At 28.4% G+C, this 17860-nt stretch overlaps 1 protein-coding gene across 6 annotated transcripts in view; it reads right to left on the bottom strand.

The window, feature by feature from the left end:
- The window catches only part of LOC119678443 (myc box-dependent-interacting protein 1), a 62365-nt gene extending 44719 nt beyond the window's left edge, over positions 1 to 17646 (bottom strand). For 2 of the 6 annotated variants that reach the window (XM_038090269.1, XM_038090267.1), the window contains exon 1: positions 16752 to 17640. In XM_038090269.1, the coding sequence (XP_037946197.1) occupies positions 16752 to 16820 (69 nt within the window). In that variant the 5' untranslated portion in view covers positions 16821 to 17640. Of the gene's footprint in view, positions 1 to 16751 lie in introns of all 6 variants that reach the window. The other 4 variants (XM_038090266.1, XM_038090268.1, XM_038090271.1 and 1 more) reach the window with 3 other exon arrangements.
- Positions 17647 to 17860: the final 214 nt, after the last annotated feature.

Here is a 17860-nt window from a genome sequence, read left to right as displayed (position 1 = left end):
GTTCGAGAGTGACAAGTAAATTTTCACTACCCTAGATGAGAAAATTTTGTTAGTTCGCACAGTCACTATTTGACAAATATGGTTCATCATTAAAGGAAATTTCAATGCGTCACCATTTTTGTAGTAAATCTGTTGATTATGTGAAAATTGTAAAAAAACCTACTACAAAAATGGTAACCATTTTCTGTAAGAAATTTTCTTTATTATTAAACTATTCATATTATAAAATGGCAAACCTTAAATTAAACATCAGATATCTTGAATGATAATTCTATTTCACATGTTACTGAAACAGTCACTGACAAATCAAGACCACAAATTTGATAACACTTTATATATATATATATATATATTTATTACATATATAGTACATATTTGTAATAAATATTTGTATATTTAAATGTAACTTTCCATAATTTAATATAATTTATTTGTCATAATTGTTAAAAAAAAAACATTTCGTTCGCAAAGATAAGAGATACTTTATAAAGATGCCATCCATAACACTTCAATGAATGTCTCAAAATAAGAAATAAAGTAAATTTAATAATTTTTTCTTTTTACATTTTAATTAATGCTTTTTATTTTAATTAAATAATCATAAATAAAATGAATTAAATAATAATGAGCGCTGTTACTCAATTGTATGCTATTAAATATAAACTCAGTAGACTGTTAAGATACATTTTATAAATAGGTCGAGTACTTGTGTTTACGAGTATTTTCCTTTTCCTTCTTTAAAGTTTCTTTTGTGGTACCGAAAAATCATGGCACAATAACGACAAATTTTATAAAATTTTCTTTCTGAGGGAAATTAAAATTTCGCTCACACCTCTTTTCCTGCTAATAAGACGAGCGTTTATCAGGTGAATTGCATTATCTGAAAATGAATATTTACATTATTATTTCTTTGTGATTCGTATTTGCCAAACGAACCCAAAATTTATTGTAAACATAGAAAAGTAGGTTAAAATTATGTTAAATCAAGTGTGCAAGAAATGTGGCATCAATCTGATGGAAATGTACTCGCATGTGCCCGTATTATTCTCTAATTTATGTAAAAGAAAAATAATTTTATAAAAAGAAAACTTACATGTTCAACTCAGATACATTTGAGTGTTCGCGTTTGAGTGTTCGCAAATCAAGCATGAACAAGTAGGAAAATTTTATTCGAATAAACTTTTTCAAGAGTTACTTTTTTTAAGCTCCATCAGGCGCATTTAAGCCTCGCCCTACACAGCTGAAGGGTTTATAAAGGTGTAATTAGAAACATGCATAGGTGAAAAAACAAGTTAAAGGTAATGTCGAAATATTCCTTCGATAAGAAATGCATAAACATTATAAAGTATATTTTTTCTACACAATAAAAAGTATGTCTATAAAAAAAATATTAATTATAGCGATTTTAATAAAAATTATACTATCTTATTAAATAATTTACTAACAAATGATACATAAAATCAATTTAGTAATTATATCTTACTTTATCAATTTATCTCGTATTATATATAAAAGTAGATCTAAGCTGGTATTGACTTATTATAATTAAATGAAATATCACTATTTATCGATATATGTTTCTAAGCAAATCATTTCGATTTATTGCTACGATATGTATAATTAGATCTCTCACAAATCAATCAGGTCCCCTAATGGCAGTTGTCCTTTTCAAAATTTAAATACAACCCTGTTTTTTAATTGTACTAGATTTAGTTTTGAGATTCCAATATAATGTGTATCTCTATTGAATTTGTAATAAAGCGTAATGAATTATTACTATTAATGACAATTACTTCAGCTTAGGGATACTGTTATTAATAATAAGAATAATAATAATGTATTATATACATATTGTTGTACTCATCGTTTGCAAAGAGTTACCCCAACGTTCTTTAAGGACTTGAAATTCAATTAACTATTAAATTATATATACAAATTACGTGAAATATATAAAATATTTTAGATTAGAGAGTTTTCTATTTAAACTAATGAATTAATTGAATAATAAGTATTATTAGAATGTTCTTTAATACCAGTTTTCACTATTATAAACCAGTAAAGTCTTCTCACAAGCTTTAAAGTGTTAAGTATTGCTGCTTTATTTTAAGGTTTTCGCAAAGTGAAAAGAACGACGACATCTTCTTATACAGACCCATGTTTTTGTTGGCCAATGTATAATATTCAAGGGTAAGTATGCTTACTTTTACATTCATCCATATCTGTAAGATAATTATTATCGAAGTAAAACGGGGTTACTTACTGTGGTTAATATCGATGAACTATATTATTAATGTTAACTTAGAAATAGGCACATCATTTTCACTTGCAATTATCTTCACTTTTCGTTAGATGTCTTCGTAGATTAATCATAGTACAGAAATTAACAGAAATCATTTTACAATATTTACAAAAGGTTACAATTTAGGGTGGGTGTTGATCAGATAAGCATATAAAATTGGATATCATCGCTGCAAACCTTATGAAGCGGTATAATATTTTTCATTGGCATATTAGCAAATAGAATTTCAAAGAAATAACTGAGTTAATATTTTTTGAAGTTTTCATAACCCTGTAATTAAATTTAATTAAATTAAGTCTGATTCGGATTTGTTGTGTATAATTTATTTAAAATAATTAGTTGATAAGAGTTATGTGGAACCCAAAAAATTGCATTACATAAAAATATTTTCTTCAACATTACGAAGAAATAACGATACAATCGCCAGTTCTGATAGCAGAGGTAGCGTGTGTGTTGGAACTACGGTAGGCAGGGTTTCTAATTGTACTAAGGTCTAGTCTACAAACACACTTTAAAAAAAACTTTTTAAAATATTTGCTGTAACATAATTTTAATATCTTCTTAGATTTGCAAAAAAAAAATGTGTCTTGCATGTTATCTATAAAGGGATTAAGCTCTATCGTTGAAGACCACTACATTTATTTGTGGCTTTAGTTCAATCAGATTATCCTAACCTAACCAAATGCTACAATAATACAATTATTGAAAAGGAACTATTTAAAGTTGATTGCATTAAGTAGCAGCAGAGCTACTTCTTATGGCCCGTTTTGGTTTTTCTAGGACCTTTTTTCATACTACTACATTCCCGATCACGTAAATTTAAGTTTTGTAGACTTAGAAACTAGTAGTAATCAAAATATTTAGCTATCATAAAAAATGCTAAAAATTTCATTAATGTAAATCAATGCCAAGGAGTGAAAAATAGTCAAATTTCCGGAATATCTTCTAATAGAAGAAAATTAAAAGTTCATTACGTACAAGTTGTGATGCAGATACAAGCACTTTCTTGTAAATTTGTTGTAGCTTCAAATCTTATCAAAGAGCAAGCAAAAAAAAAATAACGCACTTTTTAATAGACCGGTTTGCTATTCTGCCGTTTCGGCTGTCTTCAATTTCTGATAGCATCTCTAATGCATATACTAAAAAGGCTAATAGAAAAATCTGAACTGTTTTTTTTTTACTTTTAAGTGAATAAATTTAAATAACTAAAATATTTTACAGACTATGCCTAGAAAATAGCTATGGCGTGGCAATAAAGAGGTTCAAGCAATATTTATATGGTGTACAGATATTTATTTCTGTATTATTATTATTATTATTACTATATATTATTATATTCTTTTTTTATAAGAATTAGAAATCATATTTTTTAACTTTGCAAGAATTATTTCGTATCTATTACGTTACGCGTGGTCTTATAACAATAATTCTTGTTAGCCCTATCCCAACTTAACCTTGACACATACAAAATTTATGGGATACAATGTATAGAAAAGCAAAAATTGGATTTTTTCACACTTGTGCCTAAATTTTCAATAAGATACTTGTTAAGTATGTAAAACACTTAATGGTATACACTGTCGATCGTGTTGACCTTGTTAGTATTTTGTATATCCGATTTTGATGTACTTTCCTCCATAGGCTCACGCACCACTTTTAGAGAATATTGTAAACTTAAGTGATTTGGAGAGAATTTAAATGAGCTGTTAATGAAATTTCTTAGGAATAAAGTATTTCAATATTTTAATTTTATGTATATTTTTTTTTTGTTGAAACATAAGTATTCTTTTTGATTTGAAAAATATTTTTTCAATAAAAACACAAACAGTTGGGGTTTACATGTAAAGAGTGGATAGTATGTAAATAGTAAATTGATTATTTATTCAATTTTTAATTTTATTTCTTTTAGCTATAAGGAGCTCAAATAAATAATTAAATTAATTCAATTTAAATTTGCATTTCTTATTCTCAACAAAGTGAATTAATGCAAAAATCAATTTAAGGTTAATTTAAGTACTACTAAAATTTTATTAATATAAACTTGGATACAATTTATTAAAATAGATTTAATAATAAAACTAGCAGACAAGAGAAATATTCTCCAATTGTAAATTCACAGAATAGTAAGTATAACTAAATGGGAAAAGCTTTTCAAAATGATTCAATACAAATTTAATCTTTTGTGATGCAATAAAGAAAGCAATATGGATACAATAGGTACTATATAAATATATATATCTGTAGACTGTGGCTGAAATGGATTTAAAAAACTATAAAAACCAAATGCTTGAGCATTGATGGTATAAAAAAAAAACAAAACACTTGTGTAATACTATACAATGTCGATTATATGGACATTTTTCATGGACTATTGCACTCTAGAGATTTTAATTTGTTTATATTTAAATATAAGTTTGTCTGTATTTAAAACGCTGTGTCCACAGCTGCAATTTTATTGAACACAAAAAATGTGAAATATGAATAAACGCCCACTCAGCGAGTAATATTTACTTTTCGTTCAATACATTTATTTGGTGAGATTTATTATTTATATTAGAGACTCTGAGTAAAAAAATTGAATTGATTGCAAAAAAATTTGAAGTTAAATATACAAATTAAGATGAATAACACAAAAGTTCTATGAGGCAAGTGAGCTCATCTGCTTAAGTTGAAATCAATCGATTCGCAAAAATCGTCGTACTCAGAATATAAGCAAATAATCAAATAAAAATGTTTATAAACAATGCAAAATATAAACACAATCGTTAACAATTAATTGCGTCTTTAAGTCTAATGTCACAGTACAGAAGGAATCCTACTTGAAATAATATAGACTGCTAGAAAAAAAAATTTTAGAACCTTTGCTATGTTAGAAAAATTAATATATCACTTGGATATAAATATTGTATAAAAAACTTAAAAAAAAAAAACAAATTCGATTAATTCACTAAAAATAAGTTTTTAATTATCTAATCACACAGTCATAAAAATCGTCATTATTTTCTACATTTTAATTACAAATTTAAAACCACAATATGACGTATTTTCACAATTGAAAACCCACAATCCTTTATCCACTATAGCTGATTAATTCGTTTAATGATTATTCATTTAAATTTTATAAATGCACCAATTTTGAAAGGGGCTTAGGAACGAAGACTTTCATATTTTTTTTTGGAATAAAATAGAACTATTTGAATTAACCGCCTGGTAATTTTAAATGATGTACTGAGCATTCTGTCAGACGTAAAAACATAAAATTTGCAGTTTGATCACACTTTTAGTTTTAGTATATTAGGGCTAGGATTATAACTTATTACCATCTGAAATGGATTTTTTTACATTTATTTTAACATCAAAATTTCCACACCATTATATATAAAGCAATCCCGATAAACACCCTATTAGGTTTATAAATAAGGTATTAGTTACTGGAGTCATATTTAAGAATATCAGGTGAATACACTATCGCTATGCATTGATGTATCATTTTGGTGAAACAGTACTTTGTTCTCTCATTGATTGACTTTTGCTGATTGCAGTCTCTTCAACTAATTGCTGATTTATTTTCAGAATACAGCGACATTATAATTTTTCAACCATTTATGCAAATCGCATGATTGCCTTCTATGTCTAAACAGTATTTAAACTCATCGCCTCGTTTTTGATTGACTGTAAGAAAAAGCAGTATCCACTTTGTTAACAACAATCTAATAACCAAAATTTCATGTAAAAATAACTAATATTTTCTTTTGATATCAAACTAAAATTTTATTTATGATTAGTCAAAACAATTTTGTAGATATTTCTGATATTTTCCAGAATAATAGTATCGCTTAAGCTACTAGAATATTAGGCGTCATTGGTGTCTGTAAGTCAGCGTTTATACTCAGCATATCTATAGATGATAATTAATTTTACCAGAGATGTTAAAAACAATTTTCTGAAGATTTTTATTGTTTTTTGAAGCACCATACGGGTAGTCAGAGTATTAGGTACCTTCGATATCTGTAAGACTATGTTTACATTCTCCATACTAAAAAATGGTGACTAATTTTTTAATTGGTCTATTATTAAATCTATTGACTTTAACAATATTATTTGATATCATTAAAAAGTCATTTTTAATGAATGATCCAAAATCTTTTTTATGAATTATTTTGAAAATAACTTAAATTTTTCATAAAAAATTCTAGCTAAAGGTTGGAATTTTATTACATGTAATCATATAAGCTATTTTACATATATATACATATATTTCTTTAAGATAAACTAACGGAACTGCATTTCATTACATAGGAGCTGTTAAATTCGCAAAGTAGCAGCGTTTGAGATGTATTGGGCACGTCATGAGAATGCCGAAAGATAAACCACAAAAGCATATACACCATTTCACGCCGTACGACATCTGCAACAGAGATAGACTACGTCTTAGATGGTTCTACAATGTGATCGAGTACATCAGAAAAATGGGTATCCAAAATTGGAGGTCTGAAATTGGTTGATACAGCTAAAGCTTACCCCGAGCAGCTGATGATGATACTCATTTAGCTTATAAAAATTTAAATGCTACAACAGCTATCTTCAAGATCTATATGATCTATATGTTAAACCAACAACTTCACGGTTCACAGACTACACGTAGCATAAAGTAGCATTTCTCAGCTGAAAAAAATTTTTTTGGGAAACAGAAAAACATTTAAAACGTATTACAAAGATCGGTAAAATATTCATTGTACTTTGCAAAGACCAGTATTAATGCCTTCCCAATAATATAATATCATTAAAGGCGAAAATACAACATTTTACTAACCGTAGGTGCTAATGACACTAATCTGTGGTTGAGAAATCCTGACATAAAATACTTGTTAGTGGTCATAAACTGTATTGAATGACCAATTTAACTTGGATTTTGGTTATATGTGAAGACCTTGGCAATGAAATAATACCTATTTGTTGTGTAATAGGCACATACTCGTATGAGTTTAATGTATCTATGAAAACATGCTGCGGTTATATAACTATAAAATTGTAAAAAAATATTTAAATAAATTCAGTACATCGTAATTAAGTTGAAAACATGAAAACCGATTTATTTTCAGCAAATAACTTTTAAGTTAAAAATACATTTAATGGCTACGATTTTGGCATTTAAATGTTTCTGCAAAAGCAAAAAAAAAGCAAAGATGTAAAATGTAAAATAGATAAAAAAAAACAGAATAGGAATTTAAAATTACAAACTAAAGTAATTGTATTTAACTTAGAAGTTCAATGAGCAACATACAATATACAAGATACAATACATAACAAACATTCAAGTCGAGCCAATAAAATGTCAATTGGCACAAAATTTTTATTCTCTGATAAAATGCTTGAAAGTATCGCCATCACCATCGCCAGAGCCACAGCACTTTGCCGGATGCTGCTTTAAAAATAGACGTTGCTCACGATGAGCTGAACTGTCGCAAATCGGGTGAAATTTTTTGGAGAATTGTGCAATATATCAATTTTATATTATCGGCTTTTACATCTATTAGATATGATAATTAAATCATAATCTAGTAAAGTGAACTATTAAAATCGTAAGAAGAAGCAGCTTACTTTGGGCTATTTCTGGTACATGACTGAGTTGCGTATATTTTCGCTGTATCTGAACATATTTCCCAGAGTAAAAAAAATTATTTGAAAAGTGGAAGCTATAGATTCTATTTTTAGGTACACTCTGGTCGCAGCCGCCTTTTGCAGTTGTCATCGTCATCGTAAAGAATTTTTCACGTATTTTTCTTATTTTATTTGTTTTTCATTTATTTGGCTTTTTATGTTTTCTTTACAGTTTTTCTTAATTAATGAAAATAAAAGAGCAAGTGAAAATGCTTTTCTATTTAGCCGCAGTCTTCCATTTGCTTCATACTTCATCTAAATTTTGAGTTGAGCTGCTTTGCTCTTAGCTATGCGCCTTCAAAATGGAAGAGTGGACATAGGATGGACTGAAGAATATTTGAAATAAGCATTCCCAAGTTAATGACAGACTTTTGGCTTGCCTACCGATCCAACAAACCAACAATCCAACCGCCAAACATTTGCTAGGCACGCAACTGAAAATTATTTTCGAAATTTTAATAAATCTAAATGATTTTATTTTTCACATATTTTCTGATTTTCTGATTTTGCAACTGCCGGTGAAATTTCTTTTATGAATACATGTGCTCGGATTGTCACAAACACGACACACTTGCATAAAATTTCTATAATGAAAAATTTCTAAAAAATTTTAGGTTTAAATATTATAGTAAGAAGATAAAAATAGCGCTTTGAGAATGAGAATATTGACTACAGACATTTTTTGTCTCAGCAAGTCTATTTGTTCATTAAAAATTAGATCTGAAATATTTCTAAAGAGACTAATATAATATGTAGGAAGTGTACGATTAATATTAGACAGATTGAATTGAATTTTTCTTTCCACTCATACGCTTGTATATAAAATATATTTTAAGGAAATTCTATCAATGCCCTCATTCCCAACATCATTAAATAGATGAGTTTTCTATTAGAGAGTACTAAGTTTATAAAAGTGAGTTTAGAAGATAGGTTATATAGAATCATATTTTAAGGAAATTCTATCAATGCCCTCATTCCCAACATCATTAAATAGATGAGTTTTCTATTAGAGAGTAGTAAGTTTATAAAAGTGAGTTTAGAAGATAGGTTATATAGAATCATATTTTAAGGAAATTCTATCAATGCCCTCATTCCCAACATCATTAAATAGATGAGTTTTCTATTAGAGAGTAGTAAGTTTATAAAAGTGAGTTTAGAAGATAGGTTATATAGAATCATATTTTAAGGAAATTCTATCAATGCCCTCATTCCCAACATCATTAAATAGATGAGTTTTCTATTAGAGAGTAGTAAGTTTATAAAAGTGGATTTAGAAAATAGGTTATATAGAATCATATAACTGCTTTCATTACCAAAAATCATATGTTAATGATTTTTCTATTAGAGACTTAAGTTTAAACGAGTAGGTTTAGAAGATTGGATTCATAGTGTCATATTATATTATTGCTTTTATTATCAAAAATTATTAGTTACATAATTTTTCATATAATATCATGAAAAATAATATTTCATATAATACCTTTCAGAAAAACATTATTCAATGACACTTCACTTAGAGAAGTAAGTTTATATAAGTAGGAAGAAGAAGATAGAATACATAGAATTATATCATATCAATGCTTTTTTTACCAGAAATCACTAAGTACTAAATTTTCCACAATAGAGTATACAAATTCATATCAAATCACTGCTTTTTTTATCAAAAATGATAACTCAATGACAAAAATAAGTTTATATAAGTAGATAGAAGAAGATAGGGTATATAGAATCATATTATATCGCAATTTTTATTACCAAAAATCATTACTTATATAATTTTTCTATTAGCGACAGAGTATATAGATTCATATTAATTAAATCCCTACTTTTATTATCGAAAATTATAACTTAATGATTTTTCTATAAGAGAAGTTAGTTTATAGATGTAGGTTTAGAAGGATACATAGAATCATATCGCTCATTTTATTACCAATAATTATTCTGGAGTATATAAATTAGTATTAAATTATTACTTTGCTTATCGCAAAATCATAAATTAATTATATAAATAGGTTTACAAGATAAAGTGTTAGAATGATATTATTGAACCGCTAACTTTATGTTACCAAAAACAGATAATATTTCTACTTGAGTAGTGAATTGAGATAATGTATTATATATATTTAATAAAAAAGTATGTAAAACGTTTCCATTTCTATTTTACTTTATAAAATTAAAATAGGTTAGGCAGAAATGCAAAAGAGCAAATCTAATACATTTAGTTACCTAAATGAATTAGATTAGGTCTATTGTGCTATCCTATGATCCTAATATACCCTATAGTCGCTGGTAAATTCTTTGGTATCATTGATTAATCTCATCAATTAATGTATCTTGTTACTAAGTATCTTCTCCAGATCATCTTTAAAATGACATTCAAGCTGTTTTTTTCCTGATTTTATAAAAACTATGTAGTTACATAGACGATGCTTGGTGTCTTTATTATATTGTATATTTAAATATTTTTTTCTAGATTTTACAAAAACCAGAGCAGTGATGGAACATATGTGGAACGGCCTTTTCTATTTTACCCTACCGCAACTTTTGGAGATTTTTAGAGATTTCTGTCAGCGGTTCCACCAATTATTTATATTATTAAAATATATCTTCTTCTTTCGCTGACTTTAGATATCTGGTACTCAGTGTTATAAGATTATAGCTGTAAGATTTATAGCTTATACAATGCAACATTTTTGATGTTTCACTTAATTAATGTAGTAATTGACGTTGGCCACCGAAATTGAAGTATATTTTAATGGTACCAGCAATATCAGAAAAGCCTTGATGTGATTTTTTTATAATTGAAAGAGTATTAAGAGTATTTATGTTAAAAGCGATATCTAGCTCAAAATAATATGATTTTATATATCAGAGCAAAGACTATACTGCAAATCTGTTGTTTAAAAATCCAACGACAATTTTTAAGCTTCATTTTATTAATTATATATTTTTATATAGGTTGGTTGGTTTTTTTTTATTCGCATTGGTGTCAATCAACACCTCGTTTCTATTTTGTGGGTGGACCCTGATACTGTTCCACTTAAAATGTTTTAACGTTTCTTACGTTTCTTACTGTGATCTTCATATCTTTTTACGGTTTTTGATTTGGACGTAAATTTAGTTGGCTTAATGTTAAATTGGAGTAGTTGTCTATTTCATCAAAGAGTTGCACTGTTTTGTGTTACATATACATTATTAATATTATAATATATAATATTATAATATATATTATAAATTGCTGATATTATTTACCTATTTAATTATATAAAAGTACATATGTAATTTTTATTACATTATTACTTCCTTAATAAAATAGAGTTTACATATTTTCTAGAATCACACCACATGCATTTTGAAAGATGCCGCTTCTAGTATTTAATATCTATTTTGCATTCCATAAAAAAAAGTTGTTAATATATTAGACATAAAATTATTTGGTATTTGAAAAGTATTTATTTTTTCCATTTGTCCGTGCCACTAAGTCAATAGTTTTTATTAGTTTTCATTTGTAACCATTAAACTCTTTGATTATGAGCAGTATCTAATAATGTTTTTTTAACCCATAAACTAAATTTTTTATGTTCGACTTAATCCCAGTTTGATACTCGTATTAAAAAAAATTTTGTATTAGTATTGATAATGGCAATTTTAGAAATTTCTTCGGCATTTCGTGCGACTGGCTATCAAAGAAATTCACGCTCCCACCAATACAAATCTGTCAGCTGCGCTTTTAGCTTTTGGCTTGACCACTTTTATTGGTATTAAATCGACATAAACGCAGACTTTCACTTAAGCGCACTCCAAGCCGAGTCGGGCCAAAACAAACCTAAGCTGTTGGATGAGGTAAACAAGAAGAAATCAACGCTAACACAAGAGCACATCGAAACTTGATTGCACAGATTGAGACGATTCAAGGGAAAAGTTTGAAGCAAAAGATACAAGATACAAAAATAAACAAAAAGGAAACTATGGAATTCTTTGGGTTGCGACGTGGAAGTAACAAGTGATTTTGTTTTGGTTTTAGTATAAAATGCGGACTCAAAAACAATAAAGAAAAAATTCATGTGCAAGAGCAAATTGTCAGTCAGACTATTAGGTCAATGAAGTTGGCTGCTTTCCAAATGTTCGAGTCACTCTTAGGCCAGTTACTATAAAATTTGATGGCCACCTCTTGTGTACTTGTGAATTATCTTTAACTATTTTACTTCGAGTATACCCTTTAGTACATTTACTCTCCTACACCACTGCCTATGAATTTTGCCGTTTTCTCTTTGCTATGTGAAATTAAATGCCACTTTAATTTTACAAATCTGAACCTGTTATGTTTTTTGTTGTAGGTATGTTAATGCTTTCATTTAAACATATTTACGAAAAAATTATCAAAATTGGTTATTTAGATAAATGAAAAAAAAAAACAAAAAAAATAAATAAATAAATTATAAGTCATTAAAGAGAAGGTGTTGCATTTTAAAAAAGAAGAAACACAATTGATCTTATATTAAATAAGAAATCATTTAACTATTTTATACCACGGACTACGAGGGATAGAATTGACTGTGTCACGTGATCTCTAGGACCTCGAACAGTGCATTTATAAAATTGTAAAAAAAAAAATGGAACATATTCGAAACAGCGTTGTAAGATCAGCTAAATTTAAACAAATTAATCAAATTTTTGTTGCTGCTTCTTCATCACTGTTTGAACCCTTCTAATTTTTCTGACTTCGGAAAAGACTCCGGTTTTTCTACAAATCTAAAATATATTTCTAATATAAAAAGTTCTCGCAGACCTTTTTTTTTCTCAGAAGCATTTTTTCAAATGCTTAGACCACCATTAAGTGTAATGGTAGACTTTCAAAAAATTTAATATCTATTTGAGAGTTGTCCACATTAACACGATAAAAAATCGTCTTAACAATTTTTAACCAAAGAATAATTTTGTTGCTCAATCTACAGTACCAAAACGTAAAATTACATGCCCGGAAAACGTGGTTATCTCCACATTCATATCTTTAACTTTATACCAAATTCTTTAGTAATTAATTAGCTAAAGTAATCAGTTTGTGCCGCAGATTTGACACTTTTAACAAAGCACAGGCTAAACCTAATAGTACTTGCTGCTAGGTTCAGTTTCTTCCTAACCGAAGGCAATGTCATTCAGTAACTTTCCATAAATAACTCTTGCTGAGGAAGACACTTGCAGACTATATCTAGAAGAAAAGGAGACAGTGGTGCATATATTGTGCCAATGTCCAGCACTGGCAAGTAGAAGGAAGACTGTCTTGGGACACCATTGGGTTGGTGATGACTTGGCAGGCAACCTCAAGCTAAATGAGCTGCTTGCATTAACAAGAGATGTAGTTATGCGAACGGAAGCTACTCCAGCTTTAACTCAATAACGACATCCGAGAATAGAAGGACGAAAAAGGACCCAAGTAGTTTCGTGGTCTACTTCGGCTAATCCTTCACTTTAGTGGGGCTACTTGTTGGACGGTGCGCTGGCCCAACGTCCCACCATAAGTTCTATGAATGTAATGGGCTTAAAACACTTACTTTACTGTCACACATGTGACAATTTTGTTTTCGATATAGTCCCTAAACATAAAATATGCTTCGTCTCTGAAGAAAATTGGATGCAAGAAATGTAAAATATATCCACAGTATGTAATGTCTGGATCCACTGTATACATTTCTGTCTTTGTTGACAGTTATGTTGCATCAACTAAGATATCACTAAATTAGTGCTGCTTAATCAGGATCTTGAAATAAATAAGCCTTTATTAAGAGAAAAGAGTGTTAGGGATTCAAGTAAAGAGGGATTCAACCAATATAATGCTTTTTCGTAATCAGTGCCGTTTAAATATTGTAAGGGAAATCTTTTAAATCCCTTTTCCTGCGACAAAGCGTCTTCAATGAAGTGAATAGTCGCAATTAGTAATCGATATTGACAAGTGGTTTCAGAAAGTATATTTAGGGAATACCACCCATTAAATAGTGGTATTTATATTCCAACGTTTACAGTCAAATGCGAATGTTTGGAGATTAGAAAAATTTTAATGTAAAATAAAATACTTTCTTTTATTGATGACATAATAATTGTTAAATAATAAAAGTTTAGTTTACTTAGCACAACGACCGGTATTTGCATTATACGAAAAATAAAAGTCTTCTTACTGCCATTAAACATTAATAATATATCATTTTATTTCTTTGTTTAAATTTGATAAGATAACTATCGTTTTATATTAAAATTATTATTTCACTTAAAATGCTTAGTAAAATTCTTATTATTAAATCTAAGAATTACATTTAGATCTATCTGTTTTGAAAAACATATTTTCTTAATAATTTTTCTTCATATGTATTTCAAATGAGTGTAAAACAGATTTTTTATTTTATTAAAAATATAAAAAATATTTATTTTTATTTTTTTTAATTAAATCTGCATTTGCGTATTCAGGACATGTGCATCCTTTTTGGGGTTTTAGTTTTTTATTGAGCTCGAATTGGGGTCAAGTGCATTGCTGCAATTCCAGACTATAACTACTTTGAATTCGTAGTTGCTATGCCAAGAATAAGTAATTCTTTTCTCTAAATTATTTACGCAATAAATAATATATTTTTTAACTAATATTTTTAGTATACTTTATATATTTTTGAAAATATTTACTATAACTTTTAAATGGATAACATTTTTTCTCAAAGCTAACAGACAAACATCAATAGTTTAAGTAGCATAATGTCATGAATGTATTCATCTTATCTCAGTCTGTATCACCTCAGTAAGCAAAATAATGAAATTATAGTTCACTTTAATAACCGAAATTCAGTTGAGAAGAGTTTTAACAATGGAAGAGTACTTTTAGGTCCCGCAATATTTATTTTAAAACATAAATAGATAAAGTTTATTTGAACTGTGATGAACTTTGGATCCACCTTGTTTTTTAATATGCCGAGTTTACAATGAAAGAGTATAGATTAAGCACTACTAAACGGTATGCAGGCCCAGCTCATAGCTATATTTAAACTTATTTGTAGCGCACCTAAACTTGGTTATTTATCGGGTTATCATGACCTACGTAATTATTTTAATAATGTGTGTCTGTCTGTATGCAGTTTCTGTTTGGGAACGGATGACATTACTAGTCACGTTCTTTGTGACTGTTCGGCTTTGATGTGAGTCGGAAGGAAACTGTTAGGTCGGAAGTTTCTAACCTTTTAAGAAGTTGGGATGACTTCAATATTTGGAGTTTATTTGAAAAGCAACAAAAAAGAACAATCACAGCCGCAGTTTTCTGCTTCCCGAGTGCCAGTACCAAGTTGACTTTCTATCTATCTGTATGTTTAGACAATCTTTCATAATTTAATCAATACTTTTATATAAATAAATGTTCTTTATTCAGATAAAAAACATTCTGTAAGCAATATAATAAAATTATGATTTAGTTAAAGAACGTAGAGGAAGTTAACCGTTTTTACAACAAGATAGCACTTTTAGATCTAGTCTATTTTCTCTTAAAAATCACACATAGGAAAAGTTTACTTGAGCTAACATAAACTCTGGGTTTATATGACTCACTTAAGAGGTATCGAGGATTTGCTTCTATAATAAAAAAAAGTACTTTTAGATCCAGCCAGTAGTCCTTTAATTACACACATAGAAGAAGTTGATTTGAACTGTACATAAGTTTATATGACTTATGTAAAAAGCATAGAAAGAACTGAGGTTTGCTTCCACAATGAAAGAGCATCCCTAATATGTCTCTGACCAGAAATTCGGGCAACCCTTGGAAAACAATTGTCCTGATAAATGATAGCATACTGTACAATCAAATATACATTCTTATATAGAATTTGGCTGCCTGGTATATATACTAAATATCTATAGACTCCTAAGCAAGAACAAAGATACTGAATTTATATTATACACATTATATAGATATATATAATGTTTATTATTTTTTAATTTATAACCATAATTATTAATATTGTATAATTATAATGAATTTTAAGTAGTAATTGAAAGAATCGTTATGTAGATAGGTATATGTAAATTTGTAGGAGATTTTATTGTAATTTATTACAAGTAACACATGAACAGATTTTTATTTAATTGAAACACCTATGGGTATATTATTAGAATGTCACGCTACTGGTAACTTTTTATTTCTATTATTCGGTATTATTCGATTTTATAAAATATTCTTCTGCATACTAAATTTACTTTATCAAAGCCATCGAAAGAAATCATATTCATGGGGTCAGCTAATTTTGGTCATATTGTGTGATATATGGCCTTCATAGATTCTGGAGAAGTCCAATAAAGTTCTGACATAAATCGCAATTAAGTGTTTCTCAAGGTGAGAATATGTTAAACTAATTTCCCAACAATGAAAGAGATAAGGGATTCCCGATGCAGCTAACTGTGATGTTGTTGATGTAGATTTTCCATATTTCTGAACATATGTACCATAAGACAAAGCCTACGATGCTCTTATCCAGTGACTACAAGTCATTGTTCACAACAAGTCTATGACTTCGCATGGCAAAAGCACTTCATGTGAAGCAACGAAAGCGTTAATCAACGCCATCGCATCTAACATGGAGTAGCGTACGAATTTGTTACAGCAGCATTGCTACCTTTAGGCAAAACTTTACCGGAATTTCAACCCACTACCGCTCACGTATTGTTTGATGTTTTATTGCATATCTATTTTTGTTTTTGTAAACACACAAGTTGCTGCAATTCAAGCAAGAGGATGCAATTTTTGAAGAGGATTCAACCAACTCACCTTCTCCTTAGCACGTCCAGCGTGTTTTTGCACAGATTTAGCTAACATGATTCCTTTATTTTCGGCCATTTACTGTTGAACTCACAAAAATATATTTAATATCTTTCTGTTGGAATTAATTTTTTAATAATTTGTTTTAATATAGTATTATAACAACAATAATTAAATGCACAAACACTTGCAAAAAATAAAGAATTTTGTGTATTTTATTTATAAATAAAAATTTTTCAATTTCGTTCGCGTAAAAAGTTAATTTTATAATAATTTTTAAACATGTATAGAAATAAAATATATTTGATTTATTATTGTTTTTCTTTGTAACAATAACAAACGCCGCGACAACGATACTACTCAAGCGACAGCACTTCCTCAACTCATTAGGTTGGAGCAATTTTAAAAATCTTTCTCCCTCAAAATACCAAATAAACAAAATCTCTTCGATATGTAGTTAATAAATTATTTTTATAGTGCCATGGAATGAGTAGCATTTGCCTACTTACACTTTTTTGTGTTATTGCTTTAGCGCTCCCATCGAATGTTGTTATCTCTCTTTCGCTTTTGCTGTCAAAATTGAATTAGGAGCGTGTTACAGAAAATCTTAAAATTGCACCAGCGCAAAATCTGCAAAACTGTTTGGTATTCTTTATATTCAAAATTTTATTATTATAATCGCTTATTCTATGACCACATTCTTACATTAGTTCATTCAACTGGTTCTTGTATATATAATCAATGCATATATAGTATGTCCAGAATATGTTTGTGTACATCAGGGCTGTCTAATGCACGGCTCACGGGCTACATGAGGCCCGTGGCCAACATTTGTGCGGCTCGTGAAGTGTTTCTAATCTATCATAATTTTGCAAATTTTTTTTGTTATATTTTGGTAACATCACATTATTTTATATATATTGTATCTTAAATGAATGTATTAAAATGTTTTAAATAATTTATTACACTTCACGTAAATTTACTTACAAATTTATGCTGACGAAGACTTAAGTATATATTCCTTTGTACAACTGGTTCGAAAAACGTATCCAGTGCCATAAGTCATTACATTAAAATAATTATATATATCATATTGCAAATAATGTTAATAATGTTGA

This window comes from Teleopsis dalmanni, chromosome 2 (assembly GCF_002237135.1).
Source record: "Teleopsis dalmanni isolate 2A chromosome 2, ASM223713v2, whole genome shotgun sequence".
Taxonomy (NCBI): domain Eukaryota; kingdom Metazoa; phylum Arthropoda; class Insecta; order Diptera; family Diopsidae; genus Teleopsis; species Teleopsis dalmanni.
Note: the sequence above shows the minus strand (reverse complement) of the source record. Positions and strands in the feature narration are given on the sequence as shown.